Here is a 25,200-nt window from a genome sequence, read left to right as displayed (position 1 = left end):
ACTAATCCTCTGTTGTTCTTTAAAAGCTTCCCAGTCCTCAGTTTTCCCACTTATCTTCGCTAAGTTATACTTTTTCTCTTTATATGTTTATATGTTATATATAAGACCATAAGACATAGGAGTGGAAGTAAGGCTATTCGGCCCATCGAGTCCACTCCGCCATTCAATCATGGCTGATGCGCATTTCAGCTCCACTTGCCAGCGTTCTCCCCGTAGCCCTTAATTCCTCTAGACAACAAGAACCTATCAATCTCGGCCTTGAAGACATTTAGCGTCCCGGCTTCCACTGCACTCCGTGGCAATGAATTCCACAGGCCCACCACTCTCTGACTGAAGAAATGTCTCCGCATTTCCGTTCTGAAATGACCCCCTCTAATTCTAAGGCTGTGTCCACGGGTCCTAGTCTCCTCGCCTAACAGAAACAATTTTCTAGCATCCACCTTTTCAAAGCCATGTATTATTTTGTACGTCTCTATTAGATCTCCCCTTAATCTTCTAAACTCCAACGAATACAACCCCAGTATCCTCAGCCGTTCCTCATATGCTAGACCTGTCATTCCAGGGATCATCCGTGTGAATCTCCGCTGGACACGTTCCAGTGCCAGTATGTCCTTCCTGAGGTGTGGGGACCAAAACTGGACACAGTACTCCAAATGGGGCCTAACCAGAGCTTTATAAAGTCTTAGTAGTACATCTCTGCTTTTATATTCCAACCCTCTTGAGATAAGAGACAACATTGCATTCGCTTTCTTAATCACAGACTCAACCTGCATGTTTACCTTTAGAGAATCCTCGACTAGCACTCCCAGATCCCTTTGTGCTTTGGCTTTATTAAGTTTCTCACCATTTAGAAAGTAGTCCATTCCTATATTCTTTTTGCCAAAGTGCAAGACCTCGCACTTGCTCACGTTAAATTCCATCAGCCATTTCCTGGACCACTCTCCCAACCTGTCTAGATCCTTCTGTAGCCTCCCCACTTCCTCAGTACTACCTGCCTGTCTACCTAACTTTGTATCATCGGCAAACTTCGCTAGAATGCCCCCGGTTCCCTCATCCAAATCATTAATATATAATGCGAACAGCTGTGGCCCCAGCACCGAACCCTGCGGGACACCGCTCGTCACCGGCTGCCATTCTGAAAAAGAACCTTTTATCCCAACTCTCTGCCTTCTGTTAGATAGCCAATCCTCAATCCATCCCAGCAGCTCACCTCGAACACCATGGGCCCTCACCTTGCTCAGCAGTCTCCCGTGTGGCACCTTATCAAAGGCCTTTTGAAAGTCCAGATAGACCACATCCACTGGGTTCCCCTGGTCTAACCTACTTGTTACCTCTTCAAAAAATTCCAACAGGTTTGTCAGGCATGACCTCCCTTTACTAAATCCATGTTGACTTGTTCTAATCAGACTCTGCTCTTCCAAGAATTTAGAAACCTCATCCTTAATGATGGATTCTAGAATTTTACCAACAACCGAGGTTAAGCTGATTGGCCTATAATTTTCCATCTTTTGCCTTGATCCTTTCTTGAACAAGGGGGTTACTACAGCCATCTTCCAATCGTCCGGGACCTTTCCTGACTCCAGTGACTCTTGAAAGATCTCAACCAATGCCTCTGCTATTTCCTCAGCAACCTCTCTCAGAACTCTAGGGTGTATCCCATCGGGGCCAGGAGATTTATCAATTTTAAGACTTTTTAACTTTTCTAGCACTATCTCTTTCGTAATGGCAACCATACTCAACTCAGCCCGGTGACACCCTTTAATTTTTGGGATATTACTCCTGTCTTCCACTGTGAAAACTGACGCAAAGTACTTGTTAAGTTCTCCTGCTATTTCCTTATCTCCCATCACTAGGCTCCCTGCATCAGTTTGAAGTGGCCCAATGTCTACTTTTGCCTGTCGTTTGTTTCTTATGTACTGAAAGAAACTTTTACTATTATTTCTAATATTACTGGCTAGCCTACCTTCATATTTGATCCTCTCATTTCTTATTACACTCTTTGTTATCCTCTGTTTGCTTTTGTATCCTTCCCAATCTTCTGATTTCCCACTGTTCTTAGCCACTTTATAGGATCTCTCTTTTTCTTTAATACATTTCCTGACTTCCTTTGTCAGCCAAGGTTGTCTAATCCCTCCCCGGTTAATCTTTCTTTTCTTGGGAATGAACCTCTGTACAGTGTCCTCAATTATACCTACAAACTCCTGCCATTTTTGCTCTAGTGTCTTCCCGGTTAGCCTCTGCTTCCAGTCTATTTTAGTCAGTTCCTCTCTCATGCCCTCATAATTACCTTTATTCAACTGTAACACCATTACATCAGATTTCGCCTTCTCCCTTTCAAACTCCAGACTGAACTCTACCATATTATGGTCGCTACTTCCTAGGGGTTCCCTTACTTTAAGATCTTTTATAGAGTCTGGTTCATTGCAAAGCACTAGGTCCAGAATAGCCTGCTCTCTTGTGGGCTCCATGACTAGCTGTTCCAAAAAGCCATCCTGTAAGCATTCCATGAATTCCCTTTCTTTAGATCCACTAGCAACATTATTTACCCAGTCCACCTGCATATTGAAGTCACCCATGATCAATGTAACCTTGCCTTTCTGACATGCCTTCTCTATTTCCCGGTACATGTTGCGTCCCTGGTCCTGACCACTGTTAGGAGGTCTGTACACAACTCCAATTATGGTTTTTTTGCCTTTGTGGTTCCTCAATTCCACCCACACAGACTCCACATCATCCGACGCTATGTCATTCAATACCATAGATTTAATTTTGTTCTTAACTAACAAGGCAACTCCACCCCCTCTGCCCACATATAACTTTATATGTTTCTTTACTTCCCTTGTCAGCCACTGCCGCCCATGTCTCCTCCTGGGATCTTTCTTCCTTTTTAGGAATGAACTGATCCTGCAACTTCTGGATTATACACAGAAATATCCGCCATTGTTCCTCCACGGTCTTCCCTGTTAAGGTATTGCACCATTGAACTTTGGCCAGTTGCTCCCTCATAGCTCCATATTTCCCTTTATTCAACTGAAATATTGTCACTTCCGATTGTACCCACTCCCTCTCAAATTGCAGATTGAAGCTTATTGTATTATGGTCACTACTTCCCAATGGCTCCTTCACTTCGAGGTCACTGACCAATTCAGGTTCGTTACACAATACCAGATCCAGAATCGCCTTATCCCTGGTCGGCTCCAGCACCAGCTGCTCTAAAAATCCATCTCTGAGGCACTCCACAAAGTCTCTTTCTTGAGGTCTGATACCATCCTGATTCTCCCAGTCTACCTGCATGTTAAAATCCCCCATAACAACTGTAGTAACATCTTTGCGACAAGCCAATTTCAGCTCCTGATTCAACTTACATCCGACATCCAGACTACTGTTTGGGGGCCTGTAGATGACTCCCATGAGGGTCTTTTTACCCTTAGTGTTTCGAAGCTCTATCCACACTGACTCTACATCCCCTGACTCTAGGTCCCCCCGCGCAAGGGACTGAATATCCTCCCTTACCAACAAGGCCACCCCACCCCCTCTGCCCGTCAGTCTGTCCTTACGATAGCACGTGTAGCCTTGAATATTCATTTCCCAGGCCTGTCCCCATGAAGCCACGTCTCAGTTATCCCCACAATATCGTATCTGCCAATTTCCAAAAGAGCCTCAAGCTCATCCACCTTGTGTCTAATGCTTCGTGCATTCATATATAGAATTTTTAATTTGTTACTGCTCTCACCCTTCCCCTCAACCCTTATTTCACTCAACTTTACAGCATGATGCCTTTTCCAGTTTTCTGCCTCCTTGATACAGTTGTCTTTCTTGACTTTTCTCTTGTTCTACCTACCCCTTCAATTTCCTTTTTAAACATCCAGCTTGTCCCCTCCCCCCCGCTACTTAGTTTAAATGTAGCGGTGTTGTAGCAGAAAACCTGCCTGCCAGAATGCTGATCCCTGATCTATTAAGGTGCAAGCCGTCTCTCTTGTAGAATTTATGGTTACCATAAAATATACCCCAGTGATCCAAGAACTTGAAACCTTGCTTCCTGCACCAGTTCCCCAACCACACGTTCAAGTCCATTATCTCCCGGTTTCTGGCCACACTAGCCCGAGGAACTGGAAGCAAACTGGAGATAACCACCTTGGACGTCCTGCTTTTTAGCCTTCTTCCTAGTTCTCCGAAGTCTCGCTGTAGTATGTTCCTCCTCTTCTTCCCGACATCATTTGTGCCGACGTGTACCACCACCTCGGGCTCTTCACCCTCGTCCTTGAGGATGTCCTGCACTCTGTCCGCGATGTCTTTCACTCTAGCACCAGGAAGGCAACACACCATCCTTAAATCCCGTCTGCTGCCATTTTGATGGTTCTTCTTTTAAGGCACTGGGTGTGACGATACTATGGCTTTAAGAGGTTGAGACAGAGGTGCCAAGCAGTCTACTCAAAATGAACAGTTTGTGAAGCCTTGATGTGTTTTTTTTTAAAAGTTGGAACAATAGAAGTAGCTTGAATAGGTGGGGTCAAGTGCTCAAAGCACCAGGAGTTTTTAGCTTTCTGCAGTTGCTGGGGTGTTGAAGCTGGATGTGGAAGCTCCTTTTCCTCTCTTACAGCTAAAAGCTGGAGTTCTCTTCCTGCTGCTAGAACTGCATGACAGTCTTTTGTACAGAATTTGCCTTTGCCAAAGTTGTGTTTGTGGGATGTTCTAATATTGGAACAGTTAATTAGTAATAGGTCATATATTTATTATTTTAAGTATTTATAGTTAAGCCAATTCTTCATGTGCTTTTATTTTGTCTGTGTTTTAACTGTAGTATAAAAATAAAATGTGTTTTGCTTAATGTCGAGTAGTTTGATCAAACAACTTGCATCTGCAATGTAATGCCCTTTTTAAAATAAGAAAACGTTAGGGTCTTGATTTTCTTAATGTGTTGAGTGGATTTGGTCTGATCCATAACACATCAATTTTGTAACAGTTTTATACCAAATTAAATGTTCTTTAATGGAATTAGGAAGACACCACTCTGCTACCTATCAAGTTTCTCCTCCAGACCATTGTGAAAAATGGAGGCTAGAAATACATTCCTGAAGAAAGGCTTATGCCCAAAACATTGATTCTCCTGCTCCTTGGATGCTGCCTGACCTACTGCGCTTTTCCAGCAACACATTTTTCAGCTAGAAATACAGCCAGGATCACTAACGTCTCCCAGACTTTGTGCCCAGTCAGCAAGCCTTGCTTTCTTTCCAGTGACTGTCACATTGGAACATATATTTCAGAAAGAAATATAGATAAACAGTCAAATGGGCAAGATTTGAGGGGGTTGGAATAAAGGTTTTTCAGGAGCTGGCACAGGTGCACGTACAGGTATTTGGACCGAAGCTAGTCGGTGAAACAGAAACTCTAACTCTAGCATCTGCAGTCCTCACTTTTTCTCCCAGAAACCAAGCCTGCTGTCCCTGTGGATTGAGTTTATTAGCTACTCCATCTTGCAGCTCCTTCAAATGCCAGTGTCACCTGTTTCTGCTTTATATCTAACTCCTCAATCAATCAGCCCCAATCATCAGTTCAACCACTTTATTTTATTCACTCAATGGGCTGAATGGCCTCCTTCCATGCTGTGAAATTCTGCCATTCTGCACCTAGATCTCTCCTAGAAAGGACATATTCTGGCCTGGTTTGTTTTGGAAAGGCAAGGACTGATTAGGGATAGTCAACATGGCTTTATGTGTGGGAAATCATGTCTCATGAACTTAATTGAGTTTTTTGAAGAAGTAACAAAGAGGATTGAGGGCAGAACGGTAGATGTGATCTATATGGACTTCAGTAAGGTGTTTGACAAGATTCCCAGGGGACACTGGTGAGCAAGGTTAGATCTCATGGAATACAGGGTGAACTCACCATTTGGATACAGAACTGGCTGAAAGGTAGAAGTCAGAGGGTGGTGGTGGAGGGTTGTTTTTCAGACAAGAAGCCTGTGACCAGTGGAGTGCAACAAGGATCAGTGCTGGGTCCACTACTCTTCATCATTTATACAAATGGTTTGGATGCGAGCATAAGAGGTACAGTTAGTAAGTTTGCTGATGACATCAAAATTGAAGGTGTAGTGGACAGTGAAGGTGGTTACCTCCGATTACAACAGGATCTTGACCAGATAGGCCAATGGGCTGAGAAGTGGCAGATGGAGTTTAATTCAGATAAATGTGAGGTGCTGCATTTTGGGAAAACGAATCTTAGCAGGACTTATACACCTTTACAATGGTAAGGTCCTAGGGAGTGTTGCCAAACAAAGAGCTCCTTGAAAGTGGAGTCGCATGTAGATAGGATAGTGAAGAAGGCGTTTGGTATGCTTTCCTTTATTGGTCAGAGTATTGAGTACAGGAGTTGGGAGGTTATGCTGTGGCTGTACAGGACATTGGTTAGGCCACTGTTGGAATATTGCATGCAATTCTGGTCTCCTTCCTATCGGAAAAATGTTACGAAACTTGAATGGATTCAGAACAGTTTCACAAGGATGTTGCCAGGGTTGGAGGATTTGAGCTATAGGGAGAGGCCAAACAGACTGGGGCTGTTTTCCTTGGAGCATCGGAGGCTGAGGGGTGACCTTCAAAGAGGTTTACAAAATCATAAGGGGCATGGATAGGATAGATAGATGGTCTTTTCCCTGGGGTCGTGGAGTCCAGAACTAGAGGGCATAGGTTTAGGGTGAGAGGGGAAAACAAATAAAAGAGACCTAAGAGGCAACATTTTCACGCAGAGGGTGGTACGGGTATGGAATGAGCTGCCAGAGTAAGTGGTGGAGGCTAGTACAATTGCAACATTTAAAAGGCATTTGGATGGGTATATAAATAGGAAGGGTTTGGAGGGATATGGGCCAGGTGCTGGCAGGTGGGACTAGATTGGGTTGGGATATCTGGTCGGTATGGATGAGTTTGATTGAAGGGTCTGTTTCTGTGTTGCATACCCCTATGACTCTGACTGCGGTGAAAGTACAGCTTGCGCTTCTCACAGCAGTGTGCTGCACAGCCGAGCGGACGTGATTTGCCAACTTTGTGGACTTTATGGTTTCAACGGGCGATGTCCTGTCTCTGACCGCCCTCCCTACCCCAAGCAATGTTCCTTGTCATCTGTGTGGCTGCACAGCTGCTGTAAGGACCCACACTTGCTGATTGGCATGCCAACATGTTTTCTGGTTTAAGACATTTTGAGTTCAATGCAGTGGAACCTAGTCCCCAAGTTATAGAGTCATAAAGATATACAGCATGGAAACAGACCCTTTTGGGCTAACTCATCCATGCCGACTATTTATCTTGAATTTATCTAGTCGCATTTGCCAGCACTTGGCCCATACCCCTTTAAACCCTTCCTAGTCATATACCCAGCCAAACGCCTTTTAAATGTTGTAATTGTATAAGCCTCCACCACTTTTTCCGGCAGCTCATTCCAAACATGCACTATCCTCTGTTTGAAAATATTGCCTTTTTAGGTTTTTCTCAAATCTTCCCTTCTCACCCTAAACTCATGCCCTTTAATTTTTGGGCTCCTGTAGTCTGGGCAAATGACCTTGACTATTCATCCTATCTATGCTCCTCATGATTTTAAAAATCTCTATAAGTTCCCACTATTGGGTAGAGTTAGAGGTGACGACATAGAGCTGGCTTGAGAGATTGATACCTGGAATAAATGGATTGTCTTATCAGGAAGATTGAACAGGCTGCACTTGTTTTCATTGGAGTTCAGAAGAGTGAGAGGTGATTTGATTGAAGCTGAGACATAGGGTATTTCCTCTTATGAGTCCACAACTTGGAGGCACTTTTAAAATTAGGATTTAAATCGAAGTGGAGAATTTTTGTATCAAGGACTGTGCGACTTTGGAAGTCTCTGCCTCAGAATATGGTGGAGGTGGGTGTCATTGAATATTTTTCAGGTGGATAGATGGATAGGTTCTTGTTGGACAGAAGTTCAAAGATCATAGGGCATAGGTAGGCATATGAAATAAAGAATACAAACCGAGCAATAATAATCTTATTGAATGGCAGAGCAGGCTTGAATGACCTACTTCCACTGCTAATCGAAATGGAACCTTCCTGAACCATGTGACTACCACCCTGCCATGCCAAATGAACTCTTCTTGATCCATGTGACTCACCACTCTTCCCATGCCAATTTGATATCTAATAGGCTCTTCATTAGCCAATCGAATGGTCTTTGTCTGGCAAACCATTTTTATATCTCAGCTGCAATATTTTTTACAATCAATAACTGAAAGCAAATGATGAAACTCGCACATGATTTAAAAAAAAAATTTGCTCCTCCTGGAGCTGCACACAGCAATGTCATGAAGATTAATCTTTAATTCTTGGAGACTTCAAGACAATTCTGGTAGGTTGGTAATCCTGATGCTGAATGGACTTTAAAAGCTGCCCTTATTGTGACAGAGGTCGAGTTATAATGAGTATAGGGTCCATTAGATGGATAGTGTTATAACAAGGGTGCGATGTGCAGTCTAACTCTTCACTTTTGCAGTAATTGACTTTATGCGCTGCTTGAAAAGGGCACATTGTGAGTGAATATGCTGTGTCCCGATATGATTAAATGGATAATATTAGCATTAAGTTGTATTTAGGTGAAGACACCCGGCTTGTGGAGATAAGGAGAGCATTCCTGAGAGCAGAAAGCCCAGTTTCTCGCTGTTGTACCTGCAAAACCACTTCAGGGCGGTGGGAGATAAATTCAGCTGATTGTGCCATGATTAATCTGTCTGTCAAATGAAGGGGATTCTTATTAAGTGGAATACACATTTGAAATTGCAGTTAGACTCCCACAGACTGAGATGAACACACAATAACCAAACCGGTTATATTTGGGAAATGAGGCCATTTCTGTCAGATGTAAATGCAGTGGTATCTCTCCATTTTGATTTAGGGAGGTCATGCAGTGTAATTAATGGGTCATTGTCATGAAGTACTTGGCAATTTTGCCCAAAGAAATAATGAAACTCCTGCTTGACCAGATTGACTATCATAACGCCTGTGTTTGGCCAATCTTTTCTAATTTCCTTTTCATAAATTCATACAGCACAGAAAAGTGCACTAATCCCAATCTCCTGCATATCCTTGAATGTTATGATATTTGAAGTACTCCTCCAAATATTTTTACAGGTTGTAAGGTTTCCAGCCTCTCTCACTGTCCAAGACAGTGCATTTTCATGTAAACAATCTATAGTCATAGTACCCCTTTAAAAGATTGTTGAGTGGGTTACACTGATGAAAGCAAGTTGACTTGCAGCTCTCTCCCCTGTTTGGTAAATACACTGCTGTGGTGGTTCTGAACTGTGCAGATAAGTGAGGCCATCCGTTGGAAAAGGGGGCTTTGCGAAGTTGGCTGATCTCTGACAAGCTTCAGCTGAGCTGCCAACTTCCACACTCTGAAAGCAAAATTAAGCTCACCCCAGGTTCCACTGCCTGTCCCTTTTTTAAATTCCGCTCCGGTTCTGTTCACCCATCACTTTGTGCCTACTGACCTACAATAGCACCTACTCACTTTTAAAATTTCAACCTTTTGCACCCTCCTGTTTCTCCAAGGCATCGATCATCCTCACTATTGTAACCTCCTTCAGCCTGGCAAACAGCTGTGACCTGTGTGTTCTTCCAATTCCAAATCACTGCACTCTATTGGCAGTGTGCTTTTACTTGTTTTGGCCTTCAAATATGAAATTTCCTTTGGATATCACTCCTTGTCGTCTTCTCCATTTCTCTCTCTTTTTTTTAACAATCTGTTAGGTCGCCTGTTCTGATGTCTCCTTATGTAGCTCAGTAAGTGTTGAAGAGTGATCCATTGGTAGCACGCTAGTTTAAACAGGCATAAACATTTTGCCCATTGTTGCCACTCTTCCCCATTGCTATCCAGTGACTTTCTTTTTGGAAAATGCAAGTCTGGATGCAGAACCTTCATCAAGCACTATGGATAATTTTTCTCTGTCACCGTGAAGTACAATGACCAGCACCTTTTGGTCTTTCTTGGGTTGTGGGCATTGCTGGAAAGACCAGCATTATGTTGTGGATCCCTAATTTCCCTTGAACCTGGCTTACTTGGCCATTTCAGAGGATGCTCACTCATCTTGTTTTGGGTCTGGAGTAATGTGCAGGGCAGACCAGGCAAAGAGGCAAGTTTCCTTCCCTAAAGGCAAAGGAACCAGATTAGTTTTTCTCACAATCAATGATCATTTCACAGTCGTCATCTCCAAGACGCGCTTTCAATCCCACAGCACCTGTTCTGTTACCTTCCCTGCAGTTATCCTGAGGTTTCCCTGGTCAGGGTTTTCACTTGGCTGACAGTGAGAAGGGCACTACCGGTGAGATCCTTCATGTACGCCCAGACTCTCTGCACCACCACAAGCTGCCCTCGAAGCAGCTGCCAAGAGGCAGAAGTAGAGACTGTCACAAACCTCCTTCTGGAATGTGCCTTTGCAAAGGAAGTCTGTCGGGAGGTGCAGTGATTTTTGTGAGGTTCGCCTCAAGCAGGTCTCTGTGCGCTACAGTCTGTTTCCTGGGACACACGCCGAGACAAGACATTGGCTGTGTCTGGCAGACCATCATGAAAGACTAACTTGGCCTTCCAGAATAAGGAGTTGGCCCTGACCAAGTGTTGCAGACTGGCACATTCCAATGTCCAGAACTATGTGCTTAGAGACTGGGGCAGTGGGGAAGCGCTGTTGTCTAAGGTCAAAGTTAAATGGGGTCTGTTCAGTTATCAGACTCTCCGGGTGCCTGATATATGTGTAAATATAATATCGTACAAGTAAGAAATGGCTTGGGTTTGTTTGCTGGATAGAGTCAAACTTCAATGTTTGTTCCCTCATCTGCTCCTGTACAGAACCAAGCTGCTTTAGTCACTATGTATATTAAATATTCTTTTGAATAAAGTACATCTTTGAATTACAAAAAACATTGTTAGGGTATGGGTAGCACTATTAAAGCTGCATATCTAGCCTGAGCGAGTGTTGTTTGGGAATCTCTTTGAATACTATAGTTCCCCCAGCGATGGTCGGTAATTCCATCTCCTTTGTATATTCCTGGCTGCACACAGGTGCAACTGGACTCTTGAGGTGACAGTTACCAAGCCCTTCCAATGATGTTATTGATTAAGTGACCAGGCTAAGCAAGCGAGGTAATCACGTTGGGAAATCTAATTTGTTAAAATTCAATGGGGTTTTCTTTTTGTAGGTTCTAGGCTCCGTCTGGAAGACTCTGCACCCCGGGTCATTGAGCATCCTTCAGACCTGATTGTGTCGAAAGGGGAACCTGCGACGCTGAACTGCAAAGCCGAAGGACGGCCCACCCCCATCATCGAATGGTACAAAGATGGAGAGCGAGTGGAGACGGACAAGGATGACCCTCGCTCCCATCGCATGCTCCTCCCCAGCGGGTCACTCTTCTTCCTGCGCATTGTGCACGGCCGGAGGAGCAAGCCGGACGAAGGCGTCTACGTGTGTCTGGCCAGGAATTACCTCGGGGAAGCGGTCAGTCGAAACGCATCGCTGGAAGTTGCGAGTAAGTGATCAGATTTCTCTTGTACTTCCCCTACTCCCACCCCCCTTTTTGACAGTGCACTGGCCATTCCCTCCAGTAGGCCCGGGTTCCCATTAGGAAATTGGGCCATGCTGTCTTAAACTTGTAGAGAGTCTACAGACGTTGAGCCAGTTCTACTCAGCAGAGAATATTGAAGGGAAATTTAAGAGTGGTGTCTAAAATTATGACTGGTTTTGGTATTGTAGACAGGCAGAAATTATTTCCACCAGAGTCTGTTACCAAGGATACAGTTTTAAGACAATTGGCTAAAGAGACTGGCAGGGAGAGGAGGCGGAATGCTTTAATGTGTTGAATTGATCTGGAGTTCACAGCCTGAAAGAAAGGTGGAAGGAAATTCAGCAACGACTTTCGGAAATAAATTGCTTTAATAGGAGAAGAGAAAAGATTTGCAAGGCTAAGGGGACAGTTAATTTGAGAGCTATTTCAAAGGGCTAGCATTGTCGTAGTGGCTCAAATAGCCTCCTTCAATAAGATTCTATGAATTCTATTTCTTTGTCTTGTCCCAGAAACTGTTGCTGGTCCCCAGTAGCTTTTTTGCGTAAATGTGGATATTCTTGAAATCCCCAGTTTTGTAAAAGAGGTGCCTTTGCTGATGGAAGCTCTGCTCAATTCCCAGTCTATTATGGTTGGCAGTTATGAGTGATTATAATTGGAGCCATCCCCTTGTCCTCGAAACCCTCTTCACACCGAGTGTTTATCAAATGTCGTCCGGTTGAGTTGCGCCATTGATCGGTCGATCAATACAGCACGGCTGAGGGTTGCAGCTTCCAGCTAGCAGAGGCCAAAGGTCAGCGCTCACACAACATTAACACCCGAATTGCAATGTCAGTGTTCGCGAGATGTTACAGGCTTGCGGGTTCGGATTGACAGGCCCGTGCCATTAGGACAACCTTAAGCTGCAGTTTCCCATTTTGCTGACAGTTCATGTCAAAACCTGTTAACTCTTTGAGGCTTCCCGGCAGTCTGCTTCAAAATGGCAAGACTAGTCACGTCTGTATTTAATATAAAAGCTATTCTGAGTGGTAGTTTCTTCTGTGTGGTGATGGTTTGTAGGATCCCTTTCACAATATCGCATTGATTTCCCCACCTCCCACCCCCCACCCCACCCTCCAATTCCCAAATGCCATGGGGCACCGCTGTCGCACCCAGAGAGACAATGAGCAATCCTAAGTTGAAATGACCCTATGTCTCGTCAGGGTCCAAGCCTGACGCAGCTAATTGAGCGGGAGCTATTTTGGAGGAAGTCTTCCAGGACCCTCTTCCTTCATGGTTAGATATGTGTGGCACAAATGCATCTACCTCACACATACCATTTCCTGGAGACTGCCACAAAGCAGGGCAAAACCACGGGAAAAGGGGGCAACAGGCCATCCTCGCTTTGCCCAATAAAAGCTGAAAGATGTGTGGATGCTGTAAATCGAAAACAAAAACAGAAGTTGCTAGAAAAGTCCAGCAGGTCTGGCAGCATCTGTGAAGAGAAATCCGAGTTCATGTTTTTGGGTCCAGTGACCATTCCTCAGAACTGCATTTAGTTAGCCACGGCCAAGGAACATTCATTGGCCGTCATGATCAGGAAAGGGAAGGGGAATTGAAAGCCTGGTTAATGCTTTGTTGCCCCCCTATTTCAACTGTTAACAAGCCTGAGTGCTAGAATGGTGGTAGAAAATAAATCCACCATTCGGACTCCGATTTTAAAAAAAAGACATGAGGGGCAGTGAGTGGTTGGTGTGTAAAATGAAATTCCTAAGGAAATTGTGGATGTGGCTGCAACATTTAAAAGCCGTTTGGGTGGGTACATGAATAGGAAATGCTTCGGGGGATTTGAGCCAAGCGCAGGAAGGTGGGGCTAGTTTATTTTGGGATTATGGTTGGTGCGAACTAGTTGGAATGAAGGGTCTGTTTTCGTGCTGCATTCTCTATGAAGTTGATGTAGGAATCAAAGAGTGCACAAGCACAGCAGGAGCCCCGTCAAGTTCTGTGTCAAGGCAGATCCAAGCCACATCATTCTCTTGCCCCTTTTTCCTGGAATGTCGATTTGAGATGGCAGTGTGTGCTGAGGTGTTGTAATATTTATGCAAACATTCTAGTGCAAGATTGCTGTATGGTAATATCCCTCCCTCTGTATCCTGCACTGTTCTGGCCTCTAAAATAGGCCACATTCATCAGATTAATGTCGGCAACATAACCAATGACTTTATCTGCTCTGAACTGACCACAAGGTCACAAGCACATGGGCACCTGTACGTCAACTGCAAGGGCATCTGCAAGGGAAAGCTGAAGATGGGGAACTTTGAGACCTGACACTTGCTGAAGGCTGTGATCTCTGGTGGACTTTGGCTTCTGCTTGTCACTTTCAGAAGCTCTAACTGAGAGGAAGATACCAGCTCTGAGCCCAGTCAGTCACCGCTTAATGTACCGTTGCCCACCATTGGGCTAACCCATTGCCTTGCAAGACCGAAAGCAACCACAGTTCTTGCAGAAAGACTAGAGGGGCACTGGAGAGGTACCAAAGGTGTTTATCAGGATGATAGCATCTGAACAGATTTCCCCATAGATAATAGAAGCCTGAGAGGTGAGCTGATCGAGCTCTTTAAAGTTATGAAGGAGCTTGCCAAGTTGAACTTCCCCATCCATTGCTTTCCCCTGGCACATTAGCTGTGCTCCTGCTTCCTGACCTGATTCAATGAGAGAGGATCTTGGCAGCTTATGAGCCCAAGTACGACTTTTCCTGAATTTTTCCCTGTTTTTCAGATGTCCTGTTCCTTGTGGTGGCTAGCACTGCTGCCTCACAGTGCCAGAGACTCTGGTTCAATTCCTGCCTCAGGCGACTGTCTGTGTGAAGTTTGCACATTTCTCCCTGTGTCTGCATGGGTTTCCTCCGGGTGCTCTGGTTTCCTCCCACAGTCCAAAAATGTGCAGGTTAAGTGAGTTGGCCATGCTAAATTGCCCGTAGTATTAGGTGAAGGGATAAATGTAGGGGAATGGGTCTGGGTGGGTTGCGCTTCTGAGGGTCACTGTGGACTTGTTGGGCCGAACGACCTATTTCCACACTAAGTAATCTAATCTCAAAGTAAGGGTCACTTGCCGCCATGGCCATGGGCATTTTGCCTACATCAGAAGGGCTCACTGCCCGATGACTGCCCAGTAGCCCCTGACTGGGTTTGCAGGTTGGCACTCAATGAGCATAATCTAGCCCACCCTGGTGACAAAAGCCCTGGGAATCCTACTCTAAAGGTCATGGCTTGTCTTCCTACCCTTGGCTTTTCCTGAAATTTTCCCTGTTTTTCATATGTCCTGTTCCTCGTGGTGGCATTGCTGAGCCTGTGACCTCTGAACCCTCAGGATGGGCAGGTTGGCCACTTTTTCGGCCACTGTATTTGAAATGGCACCCCAGGGTCCTGCTGTCCCTAGGTTCAGCTCCTGCTTTACCCTGCAGGTCTTCAACCTCAGCTGAAAATTCAGCCTATTTGTTTCTAGTGTGGAGTGGTAGACCGAAATTAAAAGCCGTAAAAAGGACAAATAAATTCAATAGGTAATTCTGAGATAAATGGTCTTTGCTGAAAATGTAGAGCTCACTACTACATTGAGGAGTTGAGCTGAAGAACATTGATGCACTTAAGGGGAAGCTGGGGAAGTTCGTGAGCGAGGAAGGAATTGAAGGTTATGCTGAAAGACTGAGATGGGTGGGAGGAGGTTTGTGGCAAATATAAATTTTAGCACAGACCATTTGAGTTGAATGGCCTATTTCTATGCTGAACACTTAATGTACTTGTTTGTATACCTAGAATAATTGCTAATGTGGAGAATTGATTGTGGCAGTAGAAAAGTTGGTTGCAGAGTGGAGTTTGAACCTGCTGATTATACATGTTCAGACTGTTCTATAAATACAGGATCCTCCCCCGTGTCTGCACCTTGTGTTTCTAGAACATTCTAAAGAGTCAGCATTTGCTATTTTTATTATTTTTCACTGAACAACAGAATTTTAAAAATTCTGCTTGGAAGAGTTTTGACTGAACATAGCACTTTGCGACATCAATATCAAACATGTTAGTCTTGTGAAATTCCTCAATCCACCATTTAACCAGCCGTTAATATGAAGGAAGGACTTCTGAAGTGTCATCGCTGTTGCAGTAGAGGAATCCTGGCATGTGATTTTCACACAGCAAGATCCCACAAACATAAGTCATTAACTGATTTGTCAGCTTATATATCTGCTCTAATCATGGGAGTTGGACTTGAACTGAGGTTTTTCTGAGTAAGGTAAGACTACTTTCATTGAGTACCTGTCACCTGGATGGTACTGTGACACCCCTTAACTCAGATTATATATAAATAAAAAAAAAACTGAGGTTGTCTGATTCTTCCTATTGAGAGATTGGCTGTGAGAACGCACAAGTTTCAGTTAAAGCTGCTTGGGTGATCAGCTCCCGTGTAGATTGTGAACTAACAGTTCCTTAGGGTTGGCATGGTGGCTCTGTGGCTAGTGGTAGTGCCTTGCAGCGCCATGCACCTGTTTTCGATCCCAGCCTTGTGGGACTGTGCAAACTCCAGACAGACATTATCCCCATGTCTGCGTGAGTTTCCTCCCACAGTCCAAAGAATTACAAGTTAGGTGGATTGGCCATGCTGAATTGTCCATAGTGCCCAGATAAGTGCTGGCCAGGTGGGTTAGCCATGGGAAATGCAGGGAAGGAGAGATGGGATGCTCTTTGGAGGGTCAGTGTGGACTTGATGGGTGGAATGGCCTGCTCCCACCCTGTAGGGATTTTATGATTCTCTATAACACTTGCTTTTCCACCAAATTAAAAGTGACACTTCTGAAATTGTCTCTACCGACTCTTAGTGATGTACTTGTGTGTTTGACTGGAATGTTCGCGTGCACAAAAGGAGAGAGATATTCATAACTAAGAGAAGCCAGTGCTGTCATGCTTAGGGCCTGCAACCAAGTTAGGAATGAACCATGTTTCCTTTTCTTGAACAGTGTTACAATTGCCGTATTACTCACTTGGAAAAAAGCCCAATGGAAATGGCTTCGGGGTCACAGTGAGCAGCCAGAGGTCAGAGATCAGAAGTTGTTTAAACCAAGAGGTTTGCTATTTCCCTGACCCATCACATCTGACAGCTAAAGTGTCCCTTCTGAGGTGACACATGTCATGACTCATTCCGAATGGAGAGGGCCAGTGATGGATAGGAACTGACGGGCACGTTACAGAAATACTTGGGGCAGGTAGATAGTGAGCATGCATCAGAGCACAGCTCCAGAGAGAAGTCATTCAAGCAAGCAAAGTGCAATGGAGGATAATGTGAAAGGGAAATAAACAGGATTGCTCTCAGAATTGGTTTAACCATTGTCAAAAGGACAAATACAAAAAGATTTACTGTGATAAAATGGCTGGCTTGGTGGTCTATGCATTTCCCGGTCTAAAATCCAATGCCACACATCAAGAATTCAGGTCTATTATGAATCAATAGATCCTATTCAAAGTGATAGTTGGTGTTAGCTTAGTTCCTGGGTTATGGAGTGTGGAAAATGTGGCCAGGGTTCCTGCACTGGAATAATATCGAGTAAGTGCTGAGTGAAATTGGGTTGTGGGGGACGTTGGCAATAAACAGGGTGAGGCTCACTTGTGATTCTCTTTATCTGCTTCCTCACATTTGTATCATTGGTCACTGCTGACAATGTGGCATCACACAGGACAAATGTAATTTGGGACAGCTTACCACAGGGCTTTCCATCTTTATAGGCAAGGGAGGTTGCACCGCCCCCCCCCCCCCCCCCCCCCATTAGCTCACTGTGGATCTCTGTATATTTTTGAAGGGGTGTTAGGCATATAGTTTATAAATGAAAATTGAAGTGATGCAAGTTATGATTTAGGCAAGCGGACTTCTCAATGTGACGTTCCACATGACATAACCTTACACTGGGAGCATTAAATTGTTTAAAAAAAAATCCCTAATGCTCATTTCTCTTTATTTTTCCCAATGTGAGAGGATTGATTGGAATTTATTTTAACTGCTTAAAATGTAGGGTTTGAAAGCTCTGTAGATCTGGGCCTAATTTCCCACCTGATAAACATCTGTTGTGGAAGCCTTATTAAACCTCTCCTTGCATGGTTGGTGCCTTGCATTCCCAAGGTTACTCAGCCGCTCTCCTTATCTATCCTGCTCCAAGTCCTGATTGCACTTCACGATTTGAATGAAGCAGTTAAGCCATTGTATCAGTTAATGGTTTTATGGAGGCTCAGCTTTGGCAAATACAAGAAAATTTGGCCTTTATCACCTCTTTAACATAAATTATTGTACACCTGTGACCTACGTTGGTGGTCAAATAGCATGGCTGGACTGAGCAGTGATACAGCACTCTGCTATTTCTTCACATTCTTGACATGTTTAAAAATACAAGAAATATTTTTTTCTCTGGCAAATGTCACTCCATGGAGGTCTTTAAAGTTATAAAGGTGTATACAGACAAAGAATATTGCCTTATTTGTGTGTGTGGGTGAGGGGGTGGTATGACAAAACTCGAGTTAGTAAACATTGGTTTTTAATAATTCTAGTAAGGATTTGGGATTCTTTTAGAAGGTAGGCATTATTGCCAAAGGCAACACTTGTAGACCATCCTTGATCGACCTTGGACCTGAAAGGCCTGCTGCACCATTTCTAAAGGCAGTTAAGAGTCGAGCACACAGCTGTGGACTTGGACACACATGCAGGCCAGAACAGGTAAGGCAGAATTCTGAAAGGACATTGATTCACATGAAAATTCATCTCGATCACCCAGGATAGAGTCATTCGGATGTACAGCACAGAAACTGATCCTTCATGCCGACCAGATATCACACCCCAATCTGGTCCCACCTACCAGGACCTGGCCCATTTCCCTCCAAACCCTTCCTTCCTATTCATATACCCATCCAGATGCCTTTTAAATGTTGCAGTTTTACCAGCCCCCACCACTTCCTCTGGCAGCCCATTCCACACATGTGCCATCCTCTGCATGAAAAAGTTGCCCCTTGCTGTTTATCTTTCCTCTCTCACCCTAAACCTATGCCCTCTAGTTCTGGACTCTTTCATGTCCCCTTTTAGCCCTCCTGATTTCTCTCTTAAGTATACTTCTACTGCCTTTTATACACTTGTAAGGATTCACTCTATCTCGCCTGTCTATACCTGACATATGCTTCCCTTTTCAGAACCAAACCCTCAATTTCTCGAGTCATCCAGCATTCCCTATACTTACCAGCCTTCCCTTTCACCCTGACAGGAATATACTGTCTCTGGACGCTGGTTGTCTCATTTCTGAAGGCTTTCCATTTTCCAGCCGTCCCTTTACCTGTGAACATCTGCTCCCAATCAGCTTTCAAAAGTTCTTTCCTAATACCGTCAAAATTGGCCTTTCTCCAATTTAGAACTTCAACTTTTAGATCCAGTCTATCCTTTTCCATTACTATTTTAAAACTAATAGAATTATGGTAATTGGCCCCAAAATGCTCCCCCACTGACCCCTCAGTCACCTATGCTGCCTTATTTCCCAAGAGTAGGTCAAGTTTTGCACCTTTTCTAGGAGGTATAACTACAGGCTGAATCAGAAACTGTTCTTGTACGCCCTCAACACATGCCTCTCTATTGAAATCCTTAACACTATGGCAGTCCCAGTCTATGTTTAGATAGTTAAAATCCCCTACCATAAACCCCCTTATTATTCTTGCAGTTAGCTGAGATCTCATTACAAATTTGTTTCTCATTTTCCCACCGACTATTAGGGGGTCTGTAATACAATCCCAATAAGGTGATCATCCCTTTCTTATTTCTCAGTTCCATCCAAATAACTTCCCTGGATGTATTTCCGGGAATATCCTCCCTCAGCACAGCTGTAATGCTGTCCCTTATCAAAAATGCCACTCCCCCTCCTCTCTTGCCTCCCTTTCTATCCTTCCTGTAGCATTTGTATCCTGGAACATTAAGCTGCCAGTCCTGCCCATCCCTGAGCCAGGTTTCTGTAATTGCTATGGTATCCGAGTCCCATGTTCCTAACCATGCCCTGAGTTCATCTGCCTTCCCTGTTAGGTAAAAACAAGGACCTGCAGATGCTGTAAACCAGATTCTAGATTACTGTGGTGCTGGAAAAGCACAGCAGGTCAGGCAGCATCCGAAGAACCAGGAAAATTGACGTTTCAGGCAAAAGCCCTTCATCAGGAATAGAGGCAGGGTGCCTGCAGTGTGGAGAGATAAATGAGAGGGGGGTGGGTTTGGGGAGAAAGTAGCATAGAGTACAATAGGTGAATGGGGTGGGGATGGAGGTAATAGCTCAGAGAGGAGGGTGTAGTGGATAGATGGAAAGAAAGGTAGGCAGGTAGGACAGGTCATGGGGACGGTGCTGAGCTGGAAGATTGGAACTAGGGTGAGGGGAAATGAAGAAACTGTTGCAGTCCACATTGATGCCCTGGGGTTGAAGTGTTCCGAGGTGGAAGATGAGGTGTTCTTCCTTCATGCCTCGGGTGGTGAGGGAGCGGCGGTGGAGGAGGCCCAGGACCTGCATGTCCTTGGCAGAGTGGGAGGGGGAGTTGAAATGTTGGGCCACGAGGCAGTGTGGTTGATTGGTGCGGATGTCCTGGGGAGGTTTCCTAAAGCGCTCTGCTAGGAGGCGTCCAGTCTCCCTAATGTAGAGGAGACTGCATCGGGAGCAGCAGATACAATAAATGATTTTGGTGGATGTGCAGGTGAAACTTTGGATGTGGAAGGCTCCTTTGGGGCCTTGGATGGAGGTGAGGGAAGAGGTCTTGGAGCAGGTTTTGCATTTCCTGCGGTGGCAGGGGAGGGTGGATTGTTGGGGAGGTGTGAACATAACCAGGTAGTCATGAAGGGAATGGTCCCCACCCCCACTCACCCATTGTACTCTTTGCTACCTTCCCCCACCCTCCTCTCTGACCTATCACCTCCATCCCCACCCCCATTCACCTATTGTACTCTATGCTAATTTCTCCCCCAACCCTACCTCCCTCTCATTTATCTCTCCACTCTGCAGGCACCCTGCCTCTATTCCTGATGAAGGGCTTTTGCCCGAAACGTCGGTTTTCCTGCTCCTCGGACTCTGCCTTCCCTGTTAGGCCTCCTCCATTGAAATAAATGCAGTTTAATGTATCCGTCCTACCTTGTTCTCTGCTTCGTCTCTGCCTGCCCTGACTGTTTGACTCGCTTCTTTTATCAACTGTACCAGTCTCAGATTGACCTCTTTCCTCACTATCTCCCTGGTCCCACCCCTCCACCTTAATAGTTTAAATCCCCTGAGCAGCTCCAGCAAATCTCCCTGCCAGTATATTAGTCCCCTTTCAATTCAGGTGCAATCCATAATTCTTATATAGATCACTTCTACCCCAGAAGAGATTCCAATGATCAAAGTGGCTCAGGGTTAGCTATTCTGCCTCTCAGCACTGATTCCAGCCTCTGACTGTGCAAACTCCACACAGACATTCTCCCTGTATCTGCATGGATTTCCTCTCGGTCCTCCGGTTTCCTCCCACAGTCCAAAGATGTGCAGGTCCGGTGAATTGGCCATGCTGAATTGTCCATAGTGCTAGGTGTATTAGTCAGAGGGAAATAGGTCTGGGTGGGTTACTCTTCGGAGGGTCGTTGTGGACTGGTTGGGCTGAAGGGCCTGTTTCCGCACTGTAGGGAATCTAAATCTAATCTAATCATACACCAGCTCCTCAGCAATGCATTCATCTGCTCTATCCTCCTATTCCTACTGTCACTAGCTTGTAGCACTGGGAGTAATCGAGATATTACTAGTCTTGAGGACCTCCTTTTTAAATTCCTGCTTAACTCTCTCTATATTCTCCCTTCAGAATCTCATCCTTTTCCATTCCTGTGTCGTTGGTTCCAATATGACCTCCTGCTGGCACCAGGGAGGCAACACACCATTCTAATTTTTTTGCTGCTGGCCACAAAAAAACATCTGCCGCAGTCTGTGACTGGAGAGTCCCCTAACTCAATCGATTTCTTGGAACCCAATGTACCCCTGCATTAGAGCCAGTCTCAATACCTGAAACTTGGCTGTTTGTGCTACATTCTCCTGAGAATCCATCACCCTGCTACATTTTCCAAAACAGCAGCCTTGTTTGAAATGGGGATAGCCACAGAAGAATCCTGCACTACCTGCCTACCTCTTTTACATTTCCTTGAGTTAACCTGTCTGTGTGACTGTATCTGTGACTTTTCTCCCTTCCTATAACTGCCATCCATCACACCCCCTTGCTCTTATAAATTCCTCATTGCCTCTAACTGTCACTCCAACTTATCCATTCAATCTGATAGGTTTTGCAACCAACAGCATTTACTGCTAATAGAATTCTGAGTAACGTGTAAACTTTCCCTATACACCCACGTCTGGTAAGAAGAGCCTATCACTCTACTAAGGGCCATTTTTACTTCTTCCAATCTACGAACCCAGAAAATAGCACCATCTTATTCCTCTCCAAAACACTGCTGCAGGCTAACTTAATACTTATGGCTTATATTTTTAAGTTTAATCAAGAGAAATATCTCAATAAAACATATAATCAAGAAAGAACCCGCTCTATTCACTACTGCAGACTTGCAGCAAGGATCTAAGGCCACTTAAAGCTGTTCAACTTATCTGTCTCTGTGCTGTGGCCACTCCCATACAGGTTCCTCCAAGATCAGGTATGAATTTCACTGTTTGTTAATTTTCCCAGATGCATTCTGATGTCCAGCGATACATGAATTCAAACAGCAAAGGTAGTAACTGCACAAGTTTACTGCTGTGTCACGGAGCAGTGTAGTGCTCTCCTCTCTCACTCTCCCCTGCACAGACCCTGTGCTGCCTTTGTCTGTTCCTCTCCAAAGTTCCAAATGGCATATAAAACAGTAATTGCTGCTCCTGAAATTCAAGGAAATCATTTCCAACGCCTAAAATACCTCAAAAAAAGGAGCAGCCTGTTACAGCCAGAAAGTTTTTGCATCCTCCATCTATAGTTTGTAAATAGCTTTCAATTCCTACCTTTTACTGTAAGATCGTTGGGCCAAATGGCCTGCTAATGTAATCAATGCTATGCATTTCAGTGTAATTGTAGAAACATAAAGCACATGCGCATCCAGGGTAAGTGACGAGGTATGCTGTTGCATTTACTTATTCACAAAGAAGCAATGCGATGCACAAAGTTTTTTTTAGTCAATGGAAGAGTTGATATGGATGATATCCAGAGCAAGGTTAAAATCAACCAGGCGAAGGTGAGGACTGCAGATGCTGGAGATTAGAGTCAAGGTTAGAGTGGTGCAGGAAAAGCACAGCAGGTCAGGCAGCATCCGAGGAGCAGGAGAATTAACGTTCCTGATGAAGGGCTCCTGCCTGAAATGTCGATTTTTCTTGCTCCTTGGATGCTGCCTGACCTGCTGTGTTTTTCCAGTACCATCCTAATCTTGATAGCCAGAGCAAGGCAGGTAATAGGTAAGGAGTCAGGGTGAGGGAAGTCAGAGGTGGATCTCGCAACAGATGGGGAGGAAATCAGAATCTAGAAAGAGCAGATACTTGGGATCTGCATCACTACCTAGTTTCCCTCCCAATAACTCTGTACTTAACACAACATGTTATTCTTTCAGTGTGGTCGGAATTACCCTATCTAGTGCTACTGTTGGAGCTCTTCTACCCAGATGGTACTCTAGCAGTAATGTCAAAGGACTTGTAATTCATGACCAAGGCTAATGGCTTGCAAAGAGGAGTTCCAACACCACAAGGTACTTACATTAAATAACTGAATTTATCTTGAATTGAGCATAGGGAATCTAATCTTAAAAAAAAGTTTCATGGTCGCCTTCGCTGAAACTAACATCAATTGTTATAAAAAGCCACCTGGTTCACCAATATCCTTTTAAGGAAGTTTATCTGCCATCCTTCTCTCGTCTGGCCTACATGTGACTCTGGATCCACAACAACATGGTTGATTCTTAATTGTCCTCTGATATGTTTAAGCCACTCACTTTAAAGCAATTGGGGCTGGATGACACATTCTGGCCATACCAGGGTTGCTGATGCCCCATTATTTTGATGGACTGTAGAGTTTAAGAAGGCATTTCAACCCACCCTTCTCAAAGATAACTAGACACTGGCAATATGTACTGCCCTTACCCGTGACATCCTCATCCCAGGAATGAATTTCAGAACAAGGAAGTGAGAGCTTTGCCGTTGAGTGATAGGAAATATGGATTAATAAAGAGGATAGGATGCAAAGCACTCTCCAGGGAGAATGGATAGTGTGCAGTATTTATACAGATTTGCAGCAAAGACTCAGAAGCTCTGAAGTGTGGATAGCACACAATCGGTGTCAGTAATGAGTAATTACTCTGCACAGTCAGTAACCACTGACTGGCAAGTGCTTCGTGAGCATTGAGAGAGAAACTGAATCCTTTAGTATTGATTCCTTTTTAAATAGTTTTAAACTGCTTGAGTGCATTCTTTTTAGTTAAACCACACAGGAGCATTGCTGATAATTGATAGTTGGCCAGCATTTTATCCAGATCTGTAAAATATTGCTTTGAACTCTGCTGCTGGGCTCTGACGTTCCGAGGGGGGGTTCTAATACATTGCGTTCCGCTCTTAAACGAGAGGCTCAATGCTCACCTTTTAATACATGCACATTTTAGCACTGCTAGTGCCCAGTGTCAGTCACTTCCTTTGGCATCTAATGAGAGGATGCTCTCTCAAAAAAGGTGATAAAGGCATTAAAAAAGGCTTTCCAAAATCTGTGAAGGACAGAGACCGGTTAAAGATGTCACATGGCTCAGTGAATAACACTGTCACCTCTGTCTCAGAGTGGTGGGTCCATGTACCACTCCAGAAACTTGACAAGAAAGGCCACAAGAGCAGAGGAAATTTGGCCCCTGAGTCCTGCTCTGCCATTCAGTGGGATCACGGCTGATTTGACATTTCTTACGTCCACCTTCCTACACTTTCCCCACAACCCTCTACTCCCCTACTGAACATGAATCTGTATCAAGCTCTGCCTTAAATAAACTCAAGGATTCATTAGAATTTAGTTTATTACTGAGACTTTGTTGAATGTTTGGAAGTTCTACCTTTCCAAATGGATATGAAGAGGGGAAAGTGAGGACTGCAGATGCTGGAGATCAGAGCTGAAAATGTGTTGCTGGAAAAGCGCAGCAGGTCAGGCAACATCCAAGGAGCAGGAAAATCGACGTTTCGGGCATGAGCCCTTCTTCAGGAATCATCAATTCCTGAAGAAGGGCTGATGCCCAAAACGTAAATAAAGTGTGTGAACGTTTCAAAGGATGTCTGCTTTCAGCTATATCTCCTACTGGAGTAAGACCCCAAGTCTTCTGTTACAACCCAGCAACAAATTTCTGAGCAATTGGCAACTCTAATAAGAGAGAGCACTATGTCGGACTTTCAAACCTCAAAGGCTCCCAGAGGGGGCTGTGCGTACTGTGGGTGGTGGCGATACGTTTTGAGTAATCAGCACAAGAGTCTGTACTTCTACTTAATTTTTCCATTGTTAATGGTGTACTACTGTTGTGGGGAAAATCACCAGCCTCCGAGTCAGAATCTGGATTCAATGACAGAGTTTGTTGTAGAAGGAAATACCGGAGCTCG

General features: G+C 44.5%; 1 protein-coding gene across 4 annotated transcripts in view; it reads left to right on the top strand.

Annotated features, from left to right (window-relative positions):
* The window catches only part of robo3 (roundabout, axon guidance receptor, homolog 3 (Drosophila)), a 578,410-nt gene that overhangs the window by 297,603 nt on the left and 255,607 nt on the right, over positions 1 to 25,200 (top strand). For all 4 annotated transcript variants that reach the window (XM_072593115.1, XM_072593113.1, XM_072593112.1 and 1 more), the window contains exon 2: positions 11,211 to 11,537. In XM_072593115.1, coding sequence (XP_072449216.1) covers positions 11,211 to 11,537 — 327 coding nt within the window. The remainder of the gene's footprint in view (positions 1 to 11,210; positions 11,538 to 25,200) is intronic.

This window comes from Chiloscyllium punctatum, chromosome 23, assembly GCF_047496795.1.
Source record: "Chiloscyllium punctatum isolate Juve2018m chromosome 23, sChiPun1.3, whole genome shotgun sequence".
Classification (NCBI taxonomy): Eukaryota; Metazoa; Chordata; class Chondrichthyes; order Orectolobiformes; family Hemiscylliidae; genus Chiloscyllium; species Chiloscyllium punctatum.
This window is presented reverse-complemented; position numbering and strand designations above follow the sequence as displayed.